Raw genomic sequence first — 24,954 nt, 5'->3', positions numbered from 1 at the left:
TGCATCTTTCAATGGCCTTGTCAGGCAGTGGAGTGTGATGACTTGTTTGGTCAGCAGTCAGCACCTGCAAAATCTCCAGCCCATGAATTATGGAAACCAAAGACCTCTAGACCCAGCGTCATTCTAATGATGAAGCTTTAATTTTCAAAGTTTTAAATAAGCACTGTGTACATGTTTGGAGTTTCACAGCATACACTGTAGAGTCATCCCATAGGCCAAAATATTACCTGTCACGATATGGTCAGTACATTTCTGTTAGCAAACCGCACTGATCTCGTTCAAGCCCTTTGGCTCTGGCAGAAGTTCTCTGTCTGCTCCAAACCTTAAAGATCATCTGCAGAAAACAGTGTGACCTTTCAGGGGGTTCTTTTTTGTTTCTTCTGATTGTTTTAGGCGTGTGTTGCGCTGTTTCCGTTAAGAAGAGACTCACCAGGATGGAATAAATAAGACATATTATGTGATTAACTTTAAAAAATATATTAATGTTTTCAGAACTAGATCTAGTCCTAAATCTCGTATTTCTCTTAACACAACTTCTCTGTTTAAATAGTTCGTGTGAAAGCGAGTGTGTTAACTTGTGCGCTAGGGTGTAGAGGTTGTCACCTTTTGCTAGTTAAACTCTCTTACCTATTGCCACTGTCTCATACTGTTGCTGCCCTTGTTCTCAACCAGAAAGAGAGCTTGTCTGAAGAAGACTGTAGCAACTCAGACTGTCTGCCCTCATCTGGGTGTTCCTGCTCCATGGGGGGATTGCACTGGATGAGCTTTCCAGGTCCCTTCCAACCCCTGACATTCTGGGATTCTGTGAAAGCCAAAGACATCTTACACGAATGAAGAAATTGCCCTCCCTACAATTACAGCTGTGAGAAAAGCAACTCCAAAGTGCAGCCTCTGGTAGGATGTGTTTCACTTTGGGAGGAAGATTGAGAACGGTTAATGTATTAATGTAGTTTTCATACACTCAGGAACACTGTGAAAATGTGAATTACGACACCTGTAAAACGTAAGTGGTAATCAGTTCCTCTAGAAAATATAGGCCGTGTTGCTGTTAACATAGAAAGATAATGAATCTCAAAAATGATTAAATTTAAAAACAATCCAGTTCCCTTTTTATTTTCCTTCAGGTGAAGTTTTTGTGTTGAAGTGTTATTTTCAGTACTTTTGCTACATCTTTGAGAACTAGAGTCTCTTGGTTTTAAAATGTGGAATTCACACATCTACTTGGAACCACAGCTTTAAGAAAAATATCAGCTATCATGAGACTCATCATAAAACTGCACAAGTTGGCACTGGTGTATATCCTAGCTGCTAAGTGTTATACATTGATTTTTTTTGTTGTTGTTGTTTCTTATTTCTTCGGTTTCCGCAATAGATTTTATGTTTTATCTGCATGTATTGAAGAAAAAGATCAATCTTGTTGAAATTTTACAGAGGAGTATTTCATTAGGAAGTAAAGAGCTTAGCTTCACATAAACCAGTTGGAATTCCCCAAAGCTGAAAGACACCGGTGCTTGTTGTAATAAAGCCTCTGAATGATGGGGAATTCCTTAGCGGCTGATAACGAAATGATTTACAGTGCTCAGCGCTACGTGGTGCTGCACCCGTATTCCAGTTCAGTGAGTATTTAGCGTATTTGACGGACAAAGCTCTTGCTGGTCACAGTCCTGCTGGTTTAAATGGGCACAGTTGGCAGCGGTGGGTGGAAGGTGGTTGGAACACACTCAGGACCATCCACAAGTGCCCAAGTTTGGGTCTCTCAGACCTGCCCGGCCACCCTCTGGAGACACCAGCTGAAGCACCAGGTCACCCCAAAGCCTCACGTCTAACATTCTGTGATTCTGTGATTCCGTGGGTCTCATCTCCAGCAGCAGCTCTAAGGAGACCCCGGGATACAAGGTGTTCCCCAAGGTTTCTCCAGCCATCAGCAGGCTCTGGATCAGGGACTTCTGCAGCTAAATGTGATTTCTATGTGTTTGTTAACGTTTATTAACCCTCAAAGGGTTTGTGTCCCATGAGCTCCTCTCGGCTTCCCTGCATGAGATTTTAGCACCTGTAACATCCTCTGGCCAAACATTTCATGTGGATTCCTAAGGTGAAGATGCTGTGTTTGAAAATAGCATTTGCTTGGTAGTAAGCAAAAATGTTGAGGGGATTGGGATGTTTTAGCTGAGATTTGCTGCCGTGGCCGATGCTGGCAGACAAAAGTGTTCCTTTTGCAAGAGGAAAAAGGAACCAAATGGCACATTTATTATCCATCGGGACCGCTGAATCTCCTGACTGTAATTTTGACACTAGTGGTGCTGCTTTGGCACTATTTTCAGTCTCGTTTCTGCTCCTCTGAGCAAATGATTAAGGGAGAATTTCCCAGTCTCTTCAGTTAACACCCCTCTGCCCCCAAAAAGGAATGCATTCTGTGCAATGCACTGTGTGATAGTTTAATAATGTATAAATCAAGCTGGACAGAAGCTGCCTGTCAGTTTTATTAACTTTGACCTTTTCTCCCATTATAAGGATGGTTTGGTAAATATTTAATGGCCCTTATAGATTTTGACAGTTGGATCTGCATTCCTGGGAGCGGAGGTAGATTGTAAAGAAATACTTATAATTAATAAAAATCGCTTGATCACTGGGAGTCAGCTAAGGACAGAATTGTTTCTTAGTATCTTTACTTTTAATTCCTATTTTTTTTAATGCCTGAGCACTAAATGTCAGAGTAGCCGGGAGGTTAGGAAACATTTTTAAAGGCTGCATTTAAACTTCATGTGTGATTAGCACCTGTGATTACCTGAGCAAGTGTCCAAATAGTGTTATTTACCTGCAATCCCCGTCAGTGTCATTCTGCGCAGTGAGCTGAAGTGAATGGTGCCCACAGCACAAAATGGCTGTAGGAGGGCTGCTCGTAATCAGATGCCAAAAGAGAAAGGAAAAGCTGTGTTCCTGGACTCAGAGGGGTCTTTTGCCAGCGCTGTCTTTCCCTTTAATTCCCTGCATATTGCACTCACTGCAAATCCGGGTGGTGAAGATTGAAACGTAAGCCCCTGACATGTTGAAACATTGTCTTTCAAACATATGCTGTCCAGTGCTCTCATTGATTATTTTTTATTCCCTTTCCATTTCAGAAATCGGTCAGAGAGAAGCAAATTTGAGCAAAATGAGTTGGTCTAAGCGGAGCTGTTGGGGCAGCACGACCCCCTTTTCCCAGTGGTTCCGTTCCTGTTAGGGGTGCAACGTGTGTTCGCCTTGTGCCGCGGCCGAGATCCCAAGGCGAAGCAGCCAAGTAAATCAGGACCCTGCTCAAAAGCCCTTTGGATGCTCTGAGCCTTGACATTCCGGTCAGATTTGCTCACGGGGTAGCTTCACCCGTTTTTAATAGCCATGTTCAACTAGATCACTTTATCAAGCTTCATTTCTCTCATTTTCAATCAGTAACCTGCAGAACAGCTTTGCATAAGACCACTTTGTTTTCTGAACATTTATAAGTCCTAGTTTCCTAACTGTAACCTTTTAGTGCAGACCATGGGGTTAGAGTTGTTAATGCATTAAACACTTCGCCATTTTCAGAACAAATCTTTACACACTTTAATGAACACATCAATGTGGGGACTAGAATGGTGAAGGCAATTGCATTTGTCTGACACTGAATCTTGGGCTTTTTTTTTTCCACCCCTTCTCTTCAAAAAACGAGGAACTAAGAAAATAAATGGGAAGTATGTAGAGGTGAGCTCGGAACTTGTTGCACTTGGTTTCAGTCCAGACACAGCACCAGAGCTGTTCTTAAATCCGCAAGCAGTGGGGATGCGCTCGAAATCTTGCAGATTCATGTTGTGCCCTTCATAAATTGGTCTTTCCTTGGCAAGGAAAATAAAAGGTTAGAGGAGAAAGCTACCAACTGTGAATCTTTCTGTTGCAATGCTATGGAGATGCGCTAGCAGGTATTTTAAAGGCTGCATTTTTCTTTACAGTGGTAGAAACTTTGTGAATGTTTTCTGGTTTTATGTTTAAGAGAAACAATGAGTGTTGTTTCTAAAAAGCTGGTTTGTACAGTGAAAGGGTTGCATCTCTTTTCCTCTTCTAAAAAGTAAGAATGCTGGATCCCTTGAGAGGAGAAACAGTCTTAACATTTAAAAGCAAGGCCAAGTTTCAGGAGAGTTTGGACTTCAGAAGTCTTTGATTCATCATCTTACTTGCCCTATCACATCACTTCCTTGCAATACATATTTTACAGCAGTCTTTTTTAATATGCTTTTGTTCAGAACATCTCCTGTATAAGAAGCAATATATATGAAATACCATACATTAACTTGCAATTTGAATCAGGTGGTAAAGACAGCAGAGGTCTGACATAGACAGAGCACTGCAGCGGTGTGTGTTTTAATATATATCCTTTGATTTTCCAGTTGCAGTACCATGCCGGGTTAGCATCTGGCCTGTTGAATCAGCAGTCCCTGAAACGTTCCGCCAACCAGATGGGGGTTTCTGCGAAACGCCGGCCGAAGGCCCAGCCAACAACGCTCGTCTTACCGCCGCAGTAAGTCATGGAGTCGTTTCAGGACTTTGCATGGGGAGGGGATATTTTTATTTAACATTTTACTGCAATTATTTTCTTTGTTCAATCATACTAATAGCAGCTTTGCGCTTGCTTTTTTGTTTCGTACAAGAGGAATTATTCTTCTTGGACGGGTAGAGTGCGCTATGGAAACAGTATTTTAAGTTTTTTTTGTTTGAGGAGGCACTGTCACAACAGAAAAGTTGTGAGGATTCTGCTTTGTAGCGGGTCATAGAAGTTTTTGCAACACAAGACTGTCATTGAGGAATGATGCTCCCTGATTAGCATGGCTTGGAGCTTCAAGCAGGACTTTTCTGAAGGTCCTGAAAGGCTGAAGCCAAAAAGTCTTTGGTGTGAGTGCTTTCTCGACAAACGCCTGTTCTGAGTCCATCTGTTCACCATATGTTAATTTTGCATAGGATCTAAACCTCTTTTACAGGTGACAAGCAATTATGAGGACACTTAGGAACTGTTTGAGGACACAGAGCATCAACACTTTAGGCAGGCTCTGTACTGATGCCAAAAACACAAGAGTTGTCCACGACTAAGCTTATAAATTAATAAAGAGCTTAAAATATTTAGTTACATATAAGAAAATGATTATTATGTAGAAAATCAAGTGCTAAGCAATTATTCATTTTACTGAGCATCCTTGTAGCTTGTGGAAACTGCTTGCTTTCACAGAACAAGAGTCACTGATGTATGAACACTCTGCTACTAAAAACTTCATACCTGTAATAATAAAAGTCTCTGTCACCAGAGTCCACAGGCCTAAGTTGATGAAGGAATCAAAGGAACTTTAGAGGTTTTTCCTTATAAGAAATGAGATAAAAATCAGAGTCAACAGAGCCCTTGTATATTAGCTTTAAAGGGCTGTTGATTCAAGAATCCATAAAATGTTCTATTATTTTACCGGTATGTCAGACAAAGAAGAATGGTTAGAAGGGCAGCTCTAGCAGAACGACACGTTGGAAAACCAGGTGTTATTTCTCTTGTATCTGTGAAAGAACAGGGGTATATTGTGCGAAACCGGCTAATTAGTTTTCTTCCCTCATTGGGGTACCAGGTTTATCCGGAGCTTAAAATGGCCTTCTCCAAGAAGTTTGGAACCTGGGGTAACTGCGCTACCAGTTGTCACAGTTCTATTCAGAGGTCTTAAAATATTTTGGTGTTGTGTTTGGTGTTTCTGTGTTTTGTTTTCAAATAATGGTTTCTACCTTTCCTATAGTGAGAAAGAGCTACCTTCTATCTTTGCAAGCAAATCTGTACTTAAACAGTTGCAGCTATGTAAATTTTAACATGAGGTATATAATGTACACTTTTCAAAGTATTGTATATCTGTAGTTGTTTTTTCTTTCAATGATGCATTTACCTAGAATTTGCAGATAGAATGAGATTTTAGTGTGGTAACTGAACTTTAGCTGGTAGTTGATTTATGTTTCAATATCTTATTACCACTCCCAGCATTATGCACAGGGAAAATACATTTATGCTGAGCTGGCCCTTTGTCTGTCACCTGTTTCCTCCTCTCTGGCTCCTCTTTGACCTTTCCATATTTGTCCTTATTTTCTACCTTGGTGTGTCTTAAGAAGAGAATAATAGTTATATTAAGTCAAATCAAATACCTGTTGAGCTCAGCATCACGGCTCCAACACAGGGCAGAAGATTATAAAAAGACTTATGAAAATAGGCTTGTGAGAAGCATTAATAATAATAATAAAAAAAAGAATATGGCAGATGGATTTCAATATCTTGATTTTGCTGTAGTTTCATGCAAATAGTGATGAATCATGCTGTGTTTTTTTTTTCTTTCGCTTCATTCTCTCTAAAATGCAAAAGAAGAAGATATCCAGGTGCAAAGCTGCATATCTCCTTGACAGGGCATAGTGCATACTAATTTCCCCATGGCAAGTCAGGGATTTTTTAAATTTCAGCTTTATTGATTAGTCGAGAAAGGGGTAACTATTCCTTTGTCTTTTTTTTTTTTTTTTTGCTTTGATGTATGCTATTAAAATGAAGTTCAGTGACAAGTCTTTGGGCTGAGTAACAGCGTGCTGTGAGTCAAGTATATATTAAATGTTGTTCAGAGCAACTCTGTTATCTAGAGCTTTTCTTAAACAGAAGTAGTTAAAACCAACGGTGTGCCAAAATGTCATTTTAGGACAGGAGGTTGGAGCAAATAGCAACACTGCAGTGATTCTTTTCAGCCAGCAAAGGATTGCAGGAAACGCTGCTGCTCAGCAGGTAACGTAGGGGATGATTTGTACAAAGGCTCTTCTAAAAACTCTTTTATTTCTATGCACGTTTTGTGTATGAGTAGTTTGACATTAAACATGTCTTAATTTGAGTTCAAGTTAGCATTAGTGAGCGTGTTACTGATCTGTTGATTTATTTATTTATGTTCCTGTTCCTTGAAGAAACTGCATGGGTAACTTTTGCTATTGTGTGCTACATTCTTAATGGCAATGATGCAGGCTGAGCAATTATCTTGCTCATCCATGTCTCTGACTTTACTGCTGTGGTGTGACCTGAGATTTATTCACAGAATCCCAGAATGTGAGGGGTTGGAAGGGCCCTGGAAAGCTCATCCAGTGCAATCCCCCCATGGAGCAGGAACACCCAGCTGAGGTTACACAGGAAGGTGTCCAGGCGGGTTGGAATGTCTGCACAGAAGGAGACTCCACAACCCCCCTGGGCAGCCTGGGCCAGGCTCTGGCACCCTCACCATGAAGAAGTTTCTTCTCAAATTTCAGTGGAACCTCCTGTGTTCCAGTTTGAACCCATTACCCCTTGTCCTGTCATTGTTTGTCACCGAGAAGAGCCTGGCTCCATCCTCCTGACACTCACCCTTTAGATATCTGTAAACATGAATGAGATCACCCCTCAGTCTCCTCTTGTCCAGCTCCAGAGCCCCAGCTCCCTCAGCCTTTCCTCACACGGGAGATGCTCCACTCCCTTCAGCATCTTTGTTGCCCTGCGCTGGACTCTCTCCAGCAGTTCCCTGTCCTAGTAGATATTTGAAACAGCAGCAGCAATTTTGAATCAAAAAGGTGTTTCTAAAACTGAAAGGTCTCTGTCTTACGCTACCTCTACCAGGAAAATTTTCATTTTCTCGCTGTTTTTGTTATTTGAGGGCCTCTGAGAATGCCGAATAATTTTGAAGACGACTCTTTGGTGTTCAGTTTTGCTTTTCAGTATTGGTTTTCACTGGCCCTGAATGTGCGGGAAGGAAAACTGGATTGATATGCAGCTCATTTCTAGCCAAATGTATCTGTATGAGAAAATGAGTAACTGCTGGCTTCTTTCTCTGCTGCTTTGTCCCCCCTTCTGTCTTGTATTAACAAGACATCTCCCTGTACTTGCTAATAGATGCATTCTCATCTGGCTGCTGGCTCCTTCCTTCTGTTACAGAATCTCCAAGCAGCGTTTGCTGAAGTGCTGAAAGCTGTCAGCTCCTTCCCCGTCCCTCGGAAAGCAGATACATGCAACCCTTCTGAAAACCAGGGTGGCTTCTTCTGCTTGGAAATAAATACCATAAGAAAGGATGCGAGTCCCTCTGACGTGAGGAAGAAGAAAGAAAAGGTGTTGAGTACATTCCTGCAGTTGTGTTCATTGGCATACACAGGAGGGTCCGTTAGTATTAATGGCAATTTTTAGGGGTCTCAGCTGAAAACCTTATGACTTGATAGCTCTGTTGCATGGGGCTTTCTCAGCTCTCCCAGCTTAATCATCTGTCTTCTCTGTCTGCAAGGAAATGGGCAGCACAAGAACTTGCTCACCACAAAAAGTACTGAGACTCGTGCCCTCTGTGGGGCCTTTTAGGGTCATTTGTTGCGACATTTGTGGGTTTGGGGAAATGAGCAAACACGGCAAACAATAAACAAGTGGAAGTCTCTGGTTCTTGTTTGACAACTTTAGGCTCAGTGGACAGAGAGGCTTGAGTAAAAGACAGTCCAGTGTTTTGTTTCAGGGCTCTTCAACTTGTCTTGTTAATCTCTTGTGCTCTGATGTATGTCCTACCCTGACAGGGAAAACACTGCAATAGAGCGAGTAAAAATCTCTGGGAATTTGTACTCTATTGCTAGGAGCAGACCAGCAAAATTACTTTTCTGTTATTAAAGAAAAAAGACAACACTGCCCGTAATATTGTTCTAGATAAATGAACAACAGAAAGCTGTGGAGATAATTGGGTTTTTTAGGAGATAATAAGGACTTGAGGACAGAGTGCTGAGCAGAGACTCAGGAGGGCTGGGTTGTTTCTGCCACTCGTGAGATACGGGAGGTCTCTGTTCTGCTCTCCACACCTCAGAATCCATCTGGATTCTTCTGGAGAAGATGGATATATTCAAAAGAAGTCCATACTTGCTCCATCCTTTGGAGCGACTATGATGTAGCATTCAAAAATATTTGCTATTTTTAAGTTAAATGAAAGGTGTGTGTGTGTATACATACATGTATATAAACACTATACACCCAGTCATAAGATGTGCCAGAATAAATTATTTGGAACTTAACTTGTGTAATTTATCATTTTTACGTTAAGAAAAATCCTGATGAGCCCTTTGCCAAGAGTTTTTGGAGGAAAGGTTTATTTCAGTATTTTGTTTTATAAACAGCATCTAATTGCTTCCTAGGTTCGGGGATTTTCATTATGAAAGAAAGAGGCAGATTATTCTAAAGATAATGGCAAAGCATGCCTAAGCCAGTAATATTCATAGGTTTTCAGAGGTTTCTGCCACATATTGGAAAAAGCTGTTCCTGTTGTCCTTGACCCCTCTCGCCAGGTTTAATTCTAAGGAGGCCTTAGCTTTCCTAGTTGCCTCCCTACACCCTCTGACAATGGCCTTAGATTCTCCCCAAGTGGCCAGCCCCTCCTTCCATGATCTAGAAGCTCTCCTCTTCCACTTGAGCATAGCCAGCAGTTCCCTGTTTAACCACGCAATTGTATTTTTTTAAGAGCATATGTTTAAATTATGCTTATCTAGTCTGTCCTCATTGTAGAGGCCTGAAAGCCCAGCCGGGGATTCATACTTTGAAACCAAGAATCTGATGTACCAGTTAACACCTGCTCTACAGGCTGTGGGGAAGGGGGTTATTTAACATGCAAGTGTTGTTATTGCAATAATCCTGTTCAGTATTATGAGCTGTACTTGAACGTTTAGGCCTCTTCTCAGCATTCAAGAGTAGAAGAGCGAATTGTGTGGCCGTATTTTCCGTTTTGAGAACAGTCCTCACAAGTTCTTTGTGCCGTTGTAAAATTCTTCTTTCCCCCTACTGGCAAAGCTGCATTAAGTATCAATATTCATTAAATACCACCGAGATGATAATGTAATAAAGCAATAATCCTCAGGCCCACATCTATACTTCTTTCCAGAAGAGCTGAGGTTGAGAATATAATTAAAGATTAAAACTCTGTTTGCATTCTGGAACATGGAGATATCTTTCTGTACATGGTGGGGAATTGTATTAATAAGGAAGAGATCAGTTTCCAATAACTTTCAATACAAGGAGCTCATTTAATATCCCTGTTCATGTTTAAGTTTCTTACGGTATTTCTTTAGCTTGACTTCAGCAAGACCGTGCGACAGGAACTGTGTAAGAACATGTTGCTGAAATACATGACCCTTTTGCTCCACAAATTAATCCCTTTTTAAATGAAGAAAAAAGATTAAAAACTAGTTCTTTATATTGTAAGGCAATAATATTTACATGAGTGGGTTTAATTACTTCGCAGCTTGTACCATGTAGTTCGAACATTAGGTTTTGTATTTGGTGTCTTGTGCACCGTTTAGATCACATCGTTGTACTGTTTTCTTTTTATTTTTAGTAAATTGAAGAACACCTGTTCTGCAGATGTTTTGTGAAGCTGTTTTAGTGCCGGTTGCAGTGTTTCCCCACCACTGAAACCAAAGAAATGTGGTTGTCTGGATTACTACAAAGTACGTGACCACCACAGTATCAGAAATTCTGGTTTAAGTTACCTGTAAACTCGGTGGCGATGTTTAATAGATGACTTGGAGCTGATCTTGTTCTTTCCAATAGTCCAGACACTCAGCTTAGCTGGGGAAGCGTCTGCCGTCACCAAACTCGTATTGTATTACAGATTACAAGGGGAAATTCCTACATGATAACACATCCCTAAACTTTCTCGGAGTGAATTTTCCCAAGAGAACAGCTGTGCATGTGGGTGGCACGTTGTTCTTTCTGGCTTTCAAGTGTAACACAAGCGAGTTAACCAGTCCCTGTCATTTGGGTGAAAGATGATGCTGAGCTTTTAAAGAGAGATGTATTTTTTCCTAATGTCCCGTGTCAACAGTGACAAGCGGTTTGTTCATCTCGGTGGCCGCCTGTTCTCAGACACAGAGCAGTGATGGGCTTGTCATTGCTTTATCCTGTTTCTTTTTGTGTGTTTTGCTTAAATACCAGGGGGGAAAAAGCAGTCTGCTGTTAAATGTAATAACAATCTGTCTCTTTTAGTTATGTGGTGTTTACTGCTTCACACTCAATATAATTTAACTGGAAAGAAAAAAATCCAAAGTACTGTTTTGATTCATGAGGGACTTTATTAGACAACTCCAACGAGAACAAATCCAATAACTTACCGGGGATGTAACATTGATTAGTCATCTACAATTTGAAGCCAAAGACACTTTACCAAGCTCTGCTCCAAAAGAGAGAGAAGGGGGTAATTCAGTTGAACTTTTGATTTCACTGTAAGAGGTAAGTTTTAAAATAAGGTGCCATTAATTTGTTCCATGTTGCTGCTGTTCACTTGGGTTATCTATCATGTCAACTTTGGAACCACGCGTGTGTTCTGTAACCTGTTTAGATACCAAAGATACAGAAGGCAGGCAGATTATTATCTTTTTTCCCCCTTCTTTCTTTCCCTGTTCGGTCTGTGGAGCTCTCGAGGTCAGTTGATTGTCCTGTGCTTTATTAGGGATGTCTGTGGTTTCTTTCGTTAGGGACAATTTGGAAGAGCGGACCAACACAGATTTAATGAGAATCTGAAATCTGAGGAAAAAATGTGATCTGCTTTTAAAGTTTGTAGATGATAAAAATAAACTGTAGCACTCAGTGCTGCAACAGACAGTGCTGGGGCCACAGCCCGTTTCTGCATCTCTGACTCCTAGGTTTCGTATGGCATATTGGAATGCAATATAAATCCAGTTGTCTTATAAACTTGATTGCAACAACAGTATTAAACCAGCATTTGAACAACAGGAGAAACCCTCTCACGGTGTTAATAGGTTTTTGGATTTTCATTTATGTTCATCACCAACCGGTAGGATTGTTGGAGCCGCAGGTAGAGCTTTATGACTTGGGGTGTTGAGCAGGATCCGAACTGGACCCTTTCACTGTAGGAGGGAGCAGTTCTGTAATAGACCGCTGTGGTTTTTAGCAGGTTTGGTCCCTCACGTGTGACATGCGGAGCCGCGTCCCCACGTCTGTGCCCTTTTGCCGCAGTCGGTAGGTGGGTCACAGCGTGACCTCCATGGAAGCTCACCTGGTGTCCCAAAGCTCTAGTGGCCATCTGGGTACACTCCACATTGCCACTGCTTAGCTACAACATGACTTTGTGTGGAAGTTTTTTGGGTTTTTGTGTTTTTTTGCCATTCTGGAGTCTGGTGACGCTTGGTAACTCAGGGCTGAGTCAGCAGCTTTGCAGTTCTGTGCATCTTTAGAAATATGATTCTTTTAAAAATTTTAATCCTGATCTAATCTCCTAATGTTGATATATCTGACAGCAGGGGTTTCTGTAATAATCTCCTTTGTTTTGTTATGACAGATCAATGCTTTTTTGGCTATAGCTATATGCTAAATTTCATTTCATTCCATTAAGTACTATACAGCTGCATATTTTCTTACAAAGTAATTACAGCAAACCAGCAGGCATTGATCAACACAGATTGTCCAAAGAAAAAAACTTGACTAAAACCAAATGTTCCTTATGATATTCATTAACGGGATAATAATTTCTATCCATACAAGTACAAGAGAGAAGGATTTTGGACGCCGCTTTATCCCCAGTAAACTACCGAAATGCGCATTAGTTTTGTTGTAAAACTTTACAGTGTGTTTTGACGCAGAGGAAAAATCTGGCTTGTTTATTCACTTTTCGACAAATACTCTTACCAACTGCTGTGGAAAGAAGGTGCATGTTAATTAAGATTTCGTTATTCCTTTGCAGTGTATAGAGCTTTACTTAGTAGTGTGTGAGGCGCCATTACGGACCAATAGCCTTTGCTCAAATGTCCGTGTTGTGCAACCCCCATTAACAAACTTACCCAAAGGAGACCTGGGGCTGATTGCTGGTGATGTTTTGGTGCTGTATTCCACAGACTAATCCCGCAAATGGGATTGTTCCGAGTGCCATGTGCAGCCCCGTGTGACCGACCAGAGTGGTTTGGAATAATTCCCATCTCCTTTGCTGCAGATGAGCTGGGACACTCACTGTTGGGAGATGAGAATGCGGTGATTCCTTTGGAAACTTTGGCCCACGTACCAGCCTTGGTCTGCGTGTTCCTTTTCCATAACGTGCACAGATCTGAGCAGCGTGGAGCCCTTAGTGAGTGTCAGAGTTACTGGGGATGGCAGCACTGCTGTAGAAGAGCAAATTTCTGACTCTTTGATGTATGTTTGCCTTAAAGGTAATGTTTGTGTGAGAACCACGCCATTAAAAGGTGGCAATTAATTAAAAGTTGTTCCACAGTCCCGACCGTTAGAAGATGCCCTTGCAGCATTTAGAGCAGAACATTAATATTGCACTGTAGGGAATCCCTGTACTTTCAGTAAAAAAGTTAAGCATGAAGATTTTTAATGTGTAATTAAAGACTGCAAATACTAGTTTAACTGCTTGTTTCTGTGTCAGGAAAAAAAAGGAACACTAGCAGTGGTTGGACTAATTAGACAGTGAAGAACAAGCTAGATAAGAGGGGAAATTTGTATGAACTTAATAATGATATCAAAGCTGTGATTTTGTCGTATGATTGCTTTGACTCGCTTGGTTTTTTTAGCTTTTCTATTTGGGGGAGGGTGATGAGAAGCTGCTTTACTCTGCAACAATCAATCTGAAAAGAATAAATGAAAACTGCCACTTGCCAAATTCAGAAGCTTGTTCCAGTGCTTCCATCTGCATTGCTTGTATATTCCCATGTCAAAGATGACGAGCAAAAAGCAGAACTGTAATAAGGTGGAGGGAGAAGGTTCCTGTATTTTGGTGGCTTAGGAAGAGCAGTGTTATTGCATAATAATATTGTGTAACGTGATGTGATATGAATGTATTGTGACTGTGTTTATTAATGACTGTGTTGCTGTACCTCTAAAAGATTCTAAGTAACCTTTAGCTATTATTAGATTGGAGATATATTTGAGAGACAAACTAAACAGCTCCACTGTGAGGGGGGATAAAAGAACTTTCAGATGCAAAAGCTATAATGTTAAAAAGGAAGCTCTGGGTGTATCACAGTAAGAAAACTTTGAAACTTAAGTTGTGCCTGAAAATAAAGGCAATTAGAAAGGCCCCTGTAGTTTCAACAGTAACTGTTCAAAAACGAGAAGTTTTCCTAAGGTAACAAACCGCAGATGGAGATTTACCTCACTACCAAGGAGGGTCTGGTTGAAGCGATAAAGGTTGAGGGCTGCCTTGGCTGCTGCGAGCATGAGATGTTGGAGTTCAGGAGCTCATGTGGCAGGAGCAGGATAGCGAGCAGAATTGCAACCCAGAGAAGGTTCTCCTGCCCCTCTACTCTGCCCTGGTGAGACCACACCTGGAATATTGTGTCCAGTTGTGGCCCCTCAGTTCCAGCAGGACAGGGAACTGCTGGAGAGAGTCCAGCGCAGGGCAACAAAGATGCTGGAGGGAGTGGAGCATCTCCCGTGTGAGGAAAGGCTGAGGGAGCTGGGGCTCTGGAGCTGGACAAGAGGAGACTGAGGGGTGACCTCATTCATGTTTACAGATATCTAAAGGGTGAGTGTCAGGAGGATGGAGCCAGGCTCTTCTGGGTGACAACCAGTGATAGGACAAGGGGTAATGGGTTCAAACTGGAACACAGGAGGTTCCACTGAAATTTGAGAAGAAACTTCTCAGTGAGGGTGGCAGAGCCTGGCCCAGGCTGCCCAGGGGGGTTGTGGAGTCTCCTTCTGTGCAGACATTCCAACCCGCCTGGACACCTTCCTGTGGAACCTCAGCTGGGTGTTCCTGCTCCATGGGGGATTGCACTGGATGAGCTTTCCAGGTCCCTTCCAACCCCTGACATTCTGGGATTTTGGGATTCTGTGGACCACAGGGGACAGTGCCTGGCCGTGTCACAGCCCCCATCAGCGTGGGGACAATTAAACGTCCTTCCTACCAAGAAAGGATACAGAGCAGCAGAACTGCTTTGCTCTGCTTTCTTTACTTCATGTTAAAAATAACGGTTATTACTTTTTAATTTCACTTTAGGGCATTCTCTGGGTATTCATGTGTTTACAAGGAACCCTATGGACGGGTACAATGTAAAAAGCTTGGGTAGCAAATTCCAGGTGATTACTTCATAGAGTTTTCCTCTAAACATAACCTTGATTTGTAATGATTTGAAGTATTTTCGTACAGTTATTTTGCTTGTCCCATTTTCCCAGCTGACAGCAGAATAAATAAATAAAATGCAACCATTAGAAGTGTCACTGGGCGAAGTGGCTCAGTTTTCATCCCTTTATAGATACTGCTCTACTCTTCTTTTCATTCAGAGGGTTTAATTTTGCAGAGCGCTTCCTCTTTGCTATACAGGTTTTACTTGATAAAGTCTCAGCACTGTCTTTGTAATTTCAGTCGTGTCACTCAGTAGTTTGTGCGTGTCATTTTGAAAACTAGTATATTAATAGTGAACTGTGCAGGAGTGCTGAGAGTGACTCGAGTAATATTTGTACAAAGCTGGGATAAGAGAAGGCATTAACTAGAAGGCATATGCTTTCATCCAGAGGAAGAGCCTGGATTTCTTGTCTTTTTATTGTCAGTTATTCCAGACCAGTTAATTTTTTACGTAATTCAAAGCCCAGGAGTGACACGTTGTGAAGAATGAGTGACCATATCATTCCTGCTTGTGAGACCTAATGGGCAGCTCTAACTATCCACTGTCAGCATTCATTGTGAGAAATGAACGGTGATGGATTATTCCGTATACTTTGTATTCCTGCCTTTAGGTGTTCATTGCAGTGATGGAAGACAAAGTGCAGACACATGAAATCATTACACGGCATCTTGGCTGGAGCCTGTCAGTCTATGTCAAACTCCCCCGACTTCTTGAATCTCTAAATTGTTGAGCTCTTTTGCTGATTGTTGCATTCGGTGTTTGGAGTTAAAATCAAACGTGCTCTGGAAGCGGCAAAAGACACCCTACTGTTTTGATGTATTTTAAGTCAGAATTTAATGTCTGTGTCCAAAATAGCACTACAAAAGTGAGCTCCCCTCAAGCCAAAACCCAGGCTTTTCTACTCTCCTGTTTTACATGCAGAACCGCCTTTCATTTTGGCTTTTGCATTTTGACATTTGCTCAGCAAAGATGATGCTTTTGCTCCTGACAAATGTGTATGCGCCTTGTAGGCAGGTCTTACAAAAGAGCCTTTTGTGAAGGGCTGGAAAACAAATCAAACTTGGATCTAAATTTGGGGCTAATCAGCTACATGGCAGACTCATAGAATGAAGAATCATAGTCATATCTAACGGTACTTCACCTTTATTATAGACAATACCTAAGTTTAAACATCTATTGCATTTAAACATTGGGGGATTGGACTGGATGAGCTTTCGAGGTCCCTTCCAACCCCTGACATTCTGTGATTCTGTGAAGGTGTAAGTATATACTGAATCTTAAAGATCTGCGTTTTGCAAGTCTCTCAGATACTTTCTGCTGAAGTTCTTCTCTGCACATCTTAAAATGCTGGTGTAAATGAGCTACATAGCAAACCTGGTATTTTGTGTTTGTGTTTTGAATGTACAGAAAGGTGATGATTGCAATTAGGCAAAAAGCGAAGAGTAATTAAATGATTAGACAGGAGTCAAATAGAGAAATGCGTGTCAGTGCAGTGAGTACCAAATGCAAAGTGAGCGTGACTGGAGAGCTCCCTTGGAACATTTGCAAATTCACTGATGTTTGGGAATAGAACTGCAGGACGATCTTTTGAGGTGCTAGAAAACATTTGGTAATATTTTATCTGCTTCTGTAGGGCATCAGCTTCAACTGGTTGGCTCACAGTAGCTCCATGTGAGCTAATTAATCATATAATTTGCTGTCATGTTACTAGGTGAGCCTGTATCCTGTTAGCAGCATGAATTTGAGATAATGGTTTCCTGACGATTGAAGTAGCTGTAGTAGCCATAGCCCTCATGGTTGACTTCAACTTTCCTCTGGTTGCTTTTAGAAAAATCTTTGATATAAGGTTACTCTTAATGAAAGTTCTGTCTGCTCATACATACGGTTTGTGGTTCTATGTGTTAATATAGCTGAGACCTATTCTTTATACGGTATATTTTTAATTAAACACCATACTACAGTAATACGTAGGTCTATATTGTGCATGCGTTTGATATCAAACTATTCTGTAGCTTTTACTTTGTGACGAGACAGAGATTTTGTTCCTTTATTTTGTTGGGTATTTTTTGATTGTGCTATCATCAGACCTTTTCCTGGGAAAACACAGTGCTTTCTTTTGGTGGAATACTTCAGAAGATTTGACTATAATTTTTATATTGAACTGTCTTTCATAACAAACCTTTAAGCTTGAACAGTATGACTGTATAATGTGAACAGCGACGTCAAGCAAAGGAAAAATATAAACAGTAAATTTAAAACAAAAAACCCCAAAATAACCTTGCTTTAAAACACGCTGTCATTTCTCTCCATATTTAAAATTTTGTCTGTGTGCAAGAGAGTGTCTTTAGTCAGTGTAAAAATCTAATTAAATCTTCTCGTGGCAGTGATTCGTAGCTGACCCTCTCTTTATTCCAGCATCTTATTAGAATAATAAACCACCCCCTGCTGCGAGCCCCTGGCACTGACAGACGGGCGAGACGCTGGCTGCCCATTAGAAGAGGCTGATCGGGCTGGTTTTGTCTTCAGAGTCGACAAGAAATCTTGTGTTGTCCCTCCTGTAGCAGAACTTTTGAGGTGCCATTTCCAGAGCCCGAGTTCTCGCTTTTGACCATGGATGGTTCCATCTAGTCACAGAATCCCAGAATGTCAGGGGTTGAAAGGGACCTGGAAAGCTCATCCAGTGCAATCCCCCCATGGAGCAGGAACACCCAGATGAGGTTACACAGGAAGGTGTCCAGGCGGGTTGGAATGTCTGCACAGAAGGAGACTCCACAACCCCCCTGGTCCAGGCTCTGCCACCCTCACTGGGAAGAAGTTTCTTCTCAAATTTAAGTGGAACCTTTTGTGTTCCAGTTTGTACCCATTATCTAGTGCTGGATTATTTTGTGCCACTCGTTCCTGTTACAGAGGGCAGCCTTTCTTCTTTTTTCTTCCTTCTTTTTGTCTTTTTTTTTAAGTTAAGGACTGTGAATGCATAGAGACTCCTGTTTCTTAATCTGTACCTATTTACTATTAGAAATTATCTGGCAATTTGGAATTTCTTGATTTCGAGTAACCAACTCGACATTGCTTGGCAGAATTGCTTTTTACAAGCCTTGAGTGTGATATTCATGAAGTAGATGCTCAGAATTAGGGAAACGTATCTGGGAACAAAGCTCAGCAGCGTTAATAATTGTATTTACCTAAGGAGACCTTCCCTCCTTGTTTTTCACTTTGCCGGTTTTCTCCGTTAGTGTACTTACATAAACAGAATTGCATTATTTTTTAATAGGTTGAACACTTCTCCCTGCTAGCACTGGGCACCGTAGTTTTAAAAGGGTTATTCTACTTTAGATATATTAGACGTAAAAGGTGGTTTTATGTTTGGGGGAAGCTCTGCGGGTGATGTAGAGCGACAAGCAGAACTGGATTTGCTCATCGTGGTGCTGCTCTGGCTTCAGTCCAGGTCTCAGCCCCGCAAAGTGCTTTAAACTCCGCTCTGCCTGATGCGCGCAGCAGAGGAAACGGGCAGAGCCAAGACTCCGGCGTCTGGAAACCACAGCGAACACGCCGCCCTTGTGATCTCCGCCGTGCTCGCACGCTGAGCCGCCCGAGCGAGGGCCGAGAACGGCAGAGGGGAAAGAACCTGACGGCGAGAGTGGGAAAACAGCCAAAAAGGTGCAGCGAATTTCTGCCGTCGCTTTGCTGCGGCGCCTCGAGTGGGTTTGGCAAGCCCAGACTAAGTGCCATGATAAACCCTTTCACCGACTCTGTTTTTTATTTCTGTTAGTGGTGGTAGTGTTTAAAGGGAAATTATTTCGGATAATTTGCTTAAGGGAATTAGCCCTCCTCCCCCACACCGACTTCCAGTGGAAGCCGCGCAAATAATTTCCCTGGGCCCTATAAAAATCCCAACCTGCGGAACAGCTTGTCGTGTTGGAGGAAGAAGTGATGAAAGTGTGTTTCTCTGAAAATAATATTTTGAAGGGCATCTCTCTCCAAAATGTTTCTTCCAGGACAGTCTTGAGTTTATAAATGCCTAATTGTACTTGTGTTATGCAGGTTTTGTACTGGAGTGTAAAGGTGACCTTGAAGGAGTCTTTTGATAGACCTCTGAGGTTTAAAATAGATGTTTTTATCTCTCTAGTATCGCAGGCAGGTCAAAATACTTGGTCAGAGCATAATCCTGAAGAGAAAAATCAGGACTAATTATGAAATTCCCTCAAGAAAACTTGTAGGTGATCACAACAGTTGAAATGGGCATTTGGTGAAAGTTTGTGTAATACATTGCCCTAGGCTGTGCAAGCAATTATTTGTAGAGTATCTCAACTGGTTTGTTTTTGTGTTTGTTTTCTTTTTTCTTCACTTTTACTTCTCTCTTAATTACAGAAGAACAAATTGATCTTAGGCTGATATCAAGTATCCTAAGTACCCTTGGAACTAGTGCTATTAAGACTTGCTTGTTGTTACTATAATTTATAATTTTAATAAAGCACTAGATCTTGAAGTGGCTGCTCTTTTTGAGTGGCTGCTTGAAGTCTGTTGGGGAGGCCTAAAACCTCAGTCTTTGCTTCCTAATCCTACGTATTCCAACATCTTTTTCTAGAAGAAAAACGTCATTCTAAAGGGGAAAGTTAGAAATTTAGTAATACGTCACTGTGAGGACTTGAATGAAATGAGAGGTCACACTCTTTAATGCCTTTGTGTCTATGATGGGGTTTTTTTGCTTGGACTTTTGCCTAATTTGCTCCTTCAGGCATTTTTGTTGTTATCAAATTATTCTGTGATGTTAGCGTGGTTACAAACCATGGTCGCTAAGATCTTTTCCTTCCAGCAGTGCTAGTTATGTGGTCAAGCACAGTGTATAAAAAGGTCTAACTGTGCAAAATGTGCTATGTTTCCTATTCATCAGTCTTTCCACCCAAAGGTAAAATCTTGCTGCTTTTGATAGGTATAAAACACATAATAGGTGTCATGCATCATCTATTGCTTTTAACAAAAGGAGGTAAGTACTGTAATTTCTGCTCTGTTGGGGGAGAAATAAAGCACAAAGAAAGAAAGTGAGAAGACTTTGCCATTGAAGTAACTCTTCAATAGCAGAGCTGAAAATACCGTGTTATAAAATACTGAATTCCCTTGTGGCCAGGAAGGCCAATGGGACCTGGGGTGGGTTAGAAGGGGGTGGTCAGTAGGTCAGAGAGGTTCTCCTGCCCCTCTGCTCTGCCCTGGGGAGACCACACCTGGAATATTGTGTCCAGTTGTGGCCCCTCAGTTCCAGCAGGACAGGGAACTGCTGGAGAGAGTCCAGCGCAGCCACCAAGATGCTGAAGGGAGTGGAGCATCTCCCGTGTGAGGAAAGGCTGAGGGAGCTGGGGCTCTGGAGCTGGACAAGAGGAGACTGAGGGGTGACCTCATTCATGGGTGTTCCTGCTCCGGCGGGGGGATTGCACTGGATGAGCTTTCCAAGTCCCTTCCAATCCCTGACATTCTGGGATTCTGTGAATTCTAGCTTCAGAAGGCTGAATTCAGGAATGGAAGTGTGGACAGCTGGATCTCTTGGCTTGAGGTTCTCCTGAGGACTTTTGGTAGAACTTCACGGTGTGCAAATGCAGGGACATAGGTGGGGCACAATTTGCTTGACAAGTTACGAGTGATTCAAGAGCCATCTCTGTAGATAAATGCTGATGTAATATTTCCAATTCTCATGCAGGCCCTTGAAAATTACTGTTGTTAGTGTTTCTTGTTGGGTTGTGGAGCAACATCTAGTTTCACGAAGAAGTGGAAATATAAACAATACATATGTGCTGTAAAGTATTGCTGCTGAAATTCTATTATGTTGTTAGGGCTGTTTTTCCTCTCGAGGTATGTATCAAGGAGTTAATGATGTTTTCCATGAAGCGCAGACTAGTAGCAGGCTCAGACAGGATCCTGGTGATGACTGTAAAGCAGATGCATGCTTATTTTGTTAACCAGCTTTCACACATTCTGATATCCATATTCCTCTCCTGATTACTGCTGTGAATTAAAGGCATTTTGAAGTGCATTCCACATAAGGACAAAGAAAGCTATTTCAACAATATAATAAAACATCTATGGGAATTTGACTGCAAGGGCTCTATTTTAACTTAAAGTTTTCCTTATTAAAGTTATACTTTTTAGGGTGGTGCACTAGAACTTGATACTGTGAACAGATGTCTTTTTGCTCTGTCTTATAAAAACAAATTATGTGCTGACGTTTGTTTTCAGAGTGCATTAAAGAGGGGTCCATATTCATCTTAAATGTGCAGACGTCCAGAGACTGATTCAGGGGCAAGTTTGCATTTCATAAGCATTCAGCATTTGTAGTATCACCCTCAGCTCGTACCTTTGGGGACATTCCTTGCAAGTTTACACCACGTCGCTTACCAATGGGTTCACATTAGCACTGAAGGATTCAGAATTGTGTTTGCTGTGTAAACAATACTGGATAAGTAACACGTTTTACCGTAAAACAGTATTTTATTGTTGTAATAGAATGACCCCACTGAACAGTATTCCTGGGCTGTGAGGCACGGTCCCAGCAGGAATTGTGCTGGCACACAGTGTGTGCAGCCGCACAGGGAGCCGAATCATTAAACCAGTTTAGATTTAAAACAATATATCTGTTTCTTTTTTCATTTTCAAGCCGTCTCAGCTGTGTGATCCGGCTCTCCCCGCGCAGCGCGGCTGAGGGGCTGCAGCACGCGGGAGGGGATGTGTCAGCGCCTTATGGCACAATTGCTGCCGAAGACTGAAAGTTGTTGAATCACAGCCCCAGGTTCCTAAATGCCTTTGTAAACCCAACCCTTAAACACTCTGTGCTGGCTTCTGGAGAACTGTCCAAACGGCTTCACATTCATCCTCAAGTGCTGTACCAGGTTTGGCCTTTTGTGAGCAAGAAGTGCAGATGGTGAAGTGTTCGATCCAGCGATCGGTGCATATGCTTTTGAAACAGACCACCCTGTGTTTATATGTAAACACTTCTAGACTATTTAAGCACATAACTTAATCTTTTGCATCTACTCAATAATGAAATGTAATTCCTCTATGACCGAAATAACATCTTGAGGAAAGTTGAAAATAAGCTAACTTGTGAGAATAAACGTAGAGCTACTGTTGAATCTTTCGGATGAGTGTTGTCTCAGTTCTGCGCGGCAGGTTAGGGAGGAGATGGCAACAGGGAGGGCAACAAAGATGATGGAGTGGAGCATCTCCCGTGTGAGGAAAGGCTGAGGGAGCTGGGGCTCTGGAGCTGGACAAGAGGAGGCTGAGGGGTGACCTCATTAAAGTTTACAGATATCTAAAGGGTGAGTGTCAGGAGGATGGAGCCAGGCTCTTCTCGGTGACTACCAATGATAGGACAAGGGGTAATGGGTTCAAACTGGAACACAAAAGGTTCCACTTAAAATGGAGAAGAAACTTCTTCCCAGTGAGGGTGGCAGAGCCTGGCCCAGGCTGCCCAGGGGGGTTGTGGAGTCTCCTTCTGTGCAGACATTCCAACCCGCCTGGACACCTTCCTGTGTAACCTCATCTGGGTGTTCCTGCTCCATGGGGGGATTGCACTGGATGAGCTTTCCAGGTCCCTTTCAACCCCTGACATTCTGGGATTCTGTGAGCTGGGCATGAATCTTAGCAAATTTGTTCCTTAAGACCTTTGTCCAAGGTATCTTAGCAGTTTTGTTCTTTGCAATCCTCATATTCTGGCTTTATTCTCCACGCTCCTGTGGATTCATATTACCAAGGTGCTCCAGTGCCAAAACTCCCTCCTGCTGATCGTATGTTGTACCCCCAGGACTGATGAACTGCATATAACTCGAGAGACTCAGGTTTGCCCCCTCTGCCCTCAACTTGCTTTGTGGTAGTTGGAAGTCAGTCAGTTATTTGCAAAAAATAACTTCTTTTTTTTTTCCTTTATAAAATATCATGAATAAAGATTTCACAGCGGGAACGGAGGCTTTGAAGGAGGAGCAGAGGATGAGTTAGTGTGCAGATGAGAAGGGAACAGAAGGAAACAAGAGGAGCCAGGAGGAGCCTGGCTGGAGTCTTCCCCCAACAGAAAGTTTGAAGTTGGGTGAGAAAAGAGAGGAAAAAAGCACTGAAGCAGTTTGTTCAGAAAGGACGAGAGGACAGTGTTAACAACGAGAGACAAGAGAGCCTGGCACGGAGCTTAGAGCTGGCGATGAAGTTGGTCCGAACAAGCTGGAGATTTTGGTACTGGAATCAAGGAAATATGAGCATTTTATAGATGTTCTAGAGAAAAAAAGAGCAGGAGTAGACTTTTCTCCATCCTTAAGTGCTACGTTTCTCGGAGACACTGTAGAAAGTTCTGTAACATAAATAGGAACTATCATATTTTTTGAGCCAAAACTGATTGGACGGAGATGTGTAAATTGTGACTCTGCTTCTTTTGGCACTAAATTAATGTATTTCAGTTCTGTAAAATAAGTTCCAGACAGCAGCTTTTTCTCTGACCCTCTTTCCAGACAGCCTCAGGACCACACTTAGCTTGTCTTTATCACGTGTTCTTTGGTTTTCTCTGAAGTCGTCACCAGTTACACTTTGCTGCATTTGATTTATCATATCCATCCCTTCACAAGATGTTTTACCAGATGTCCTCTCTGAAGGGCGTATCTAGAGAAGAATTTTGCTTTAGTTTGGCTTGTTTGTCATCTTATATTTGAGGCCGCCATGTAGTCGGGCTAATTTAGTAATTATATATGCATCTTTGAAGAGCCCTTCTGTTCTGATGAGTCCTCAGGAAACCCTGATGTCTACTTGAAAAAGAGGCAAAGGGGCACAACGAGAATATGTGCGTCAATGCTCTTTTATCGTATTGGTCTTGGATTTTCTCTGACGTTCTCTGAACTGGGAAGAGTATGAACAAGCTGCGTGGATGGTCCTGATAGAGCTGCTGAGCCTTGCAAAGGCAAACATTACATTTCCTGAAGTGTGTGGGTTTTGTCAACTGACTTATGAAGAGTGGTAAAATTTGCAGGCTTCTGAGCCCAAATTGTCTTAGGAACTCATCTTTGATTTCAGGAGCTGGTTAATCACGAATTAGATTTCTGTCTTGCTGTATGTGTGATTTTACTTAAAGGGAAGACTCTTCACAAGTTCCCTGTGAGTGCCCTGTTTTGCCTTATACTGCTCAGTTGGTAGAAGGCAACAGTTGAGTTTCAGTCAAGTTTTAAGGCATGCGGTCAGAACAATTTTTACATTTAAAAAATGATCAGATGTAGGAAAGAGCTGAAGAACTAACTGGTGAGCTCCAACCAGCCTGGATCACATTTTCAAAGAATACATGTACATGTTCCCTGGTGTTTTTCAGAAGGGCCTAAGCAGATTAAATGCCCAAGTCGTACTGTTGTTCCTATGATTTAAAATTACTTGAATTTTCCTTTTTTAATGCAGATAGACTGTGTCATTGTGTAAGCAGCCCTTGTTTTATGCAACGGTGTCTTTTGATTGTTTTTTACTTATTATTGCCCAAAGCTTGGAAAACTAGAAAACAGAAGTTATGCAATACTCTGCATCATCATGTGCATCGTGTTTCTGACCACATACTGATCCAGAAATGCACAATCTCTCCTTGCCTGGTCTCAGTCGATCATCTCTATTCATGCACAAGCGATAGCTCCATTTATCTGCAGAGCCAGCACTGGGCCCTTGTGGCCAGGAAGCCAATGGTACCTGGGGTGTCTTAGAAGGGGGTGGTCAGTAGGTCATAGAGGTTCTCCTGCCCCTCTGCTCTGCCCTGGGGAGACCACACCTGGAATATTGTGTCCAGTTGTGGCCCCTCAGTTCCAGCAGGACAGGGAACTGCTGGAGAGAGTCCAGCGC

At 42.0% G+C, this 24,954-nt stretch overlaps 1 protein-coding gene across 1 annotated transcript in view; it reads left to right on the top strand.

Moving 5' to 3' along the window:
- Positions 1-24,954, top strand: part of MED27 (mediator complex subunit 27) — a 79,926-nt gene that overhangs the window by 25,622 nt on the left and 29,350 nt on the right. Inside the window, exon 3 of the mRNA XM_082068045.1 lies at positions 4,398-4,528. Coding sequence (XP_081924171.1) covers positions 4,398-4,528 — 131 coding nt within the window. The remainder of the gene's footprint in view (positions 1-4,397; positions 4,529-24,954) is intronic.

The sequence above is a fragment of the Streptopelia decaocto genome, assembly GCF_964273445.1.
Source record: "Streptopelia decaocto genome assembly, chromosome: 17".
NCBI lineage: Eukaryota > Metazoa > Chordata > Aves > Columbiformes > Columbidae > Streptopelia > Streptopelia decaocto.
This window is presented reverse-complemented; position numbering and strand designations above follow the sequence as displayed.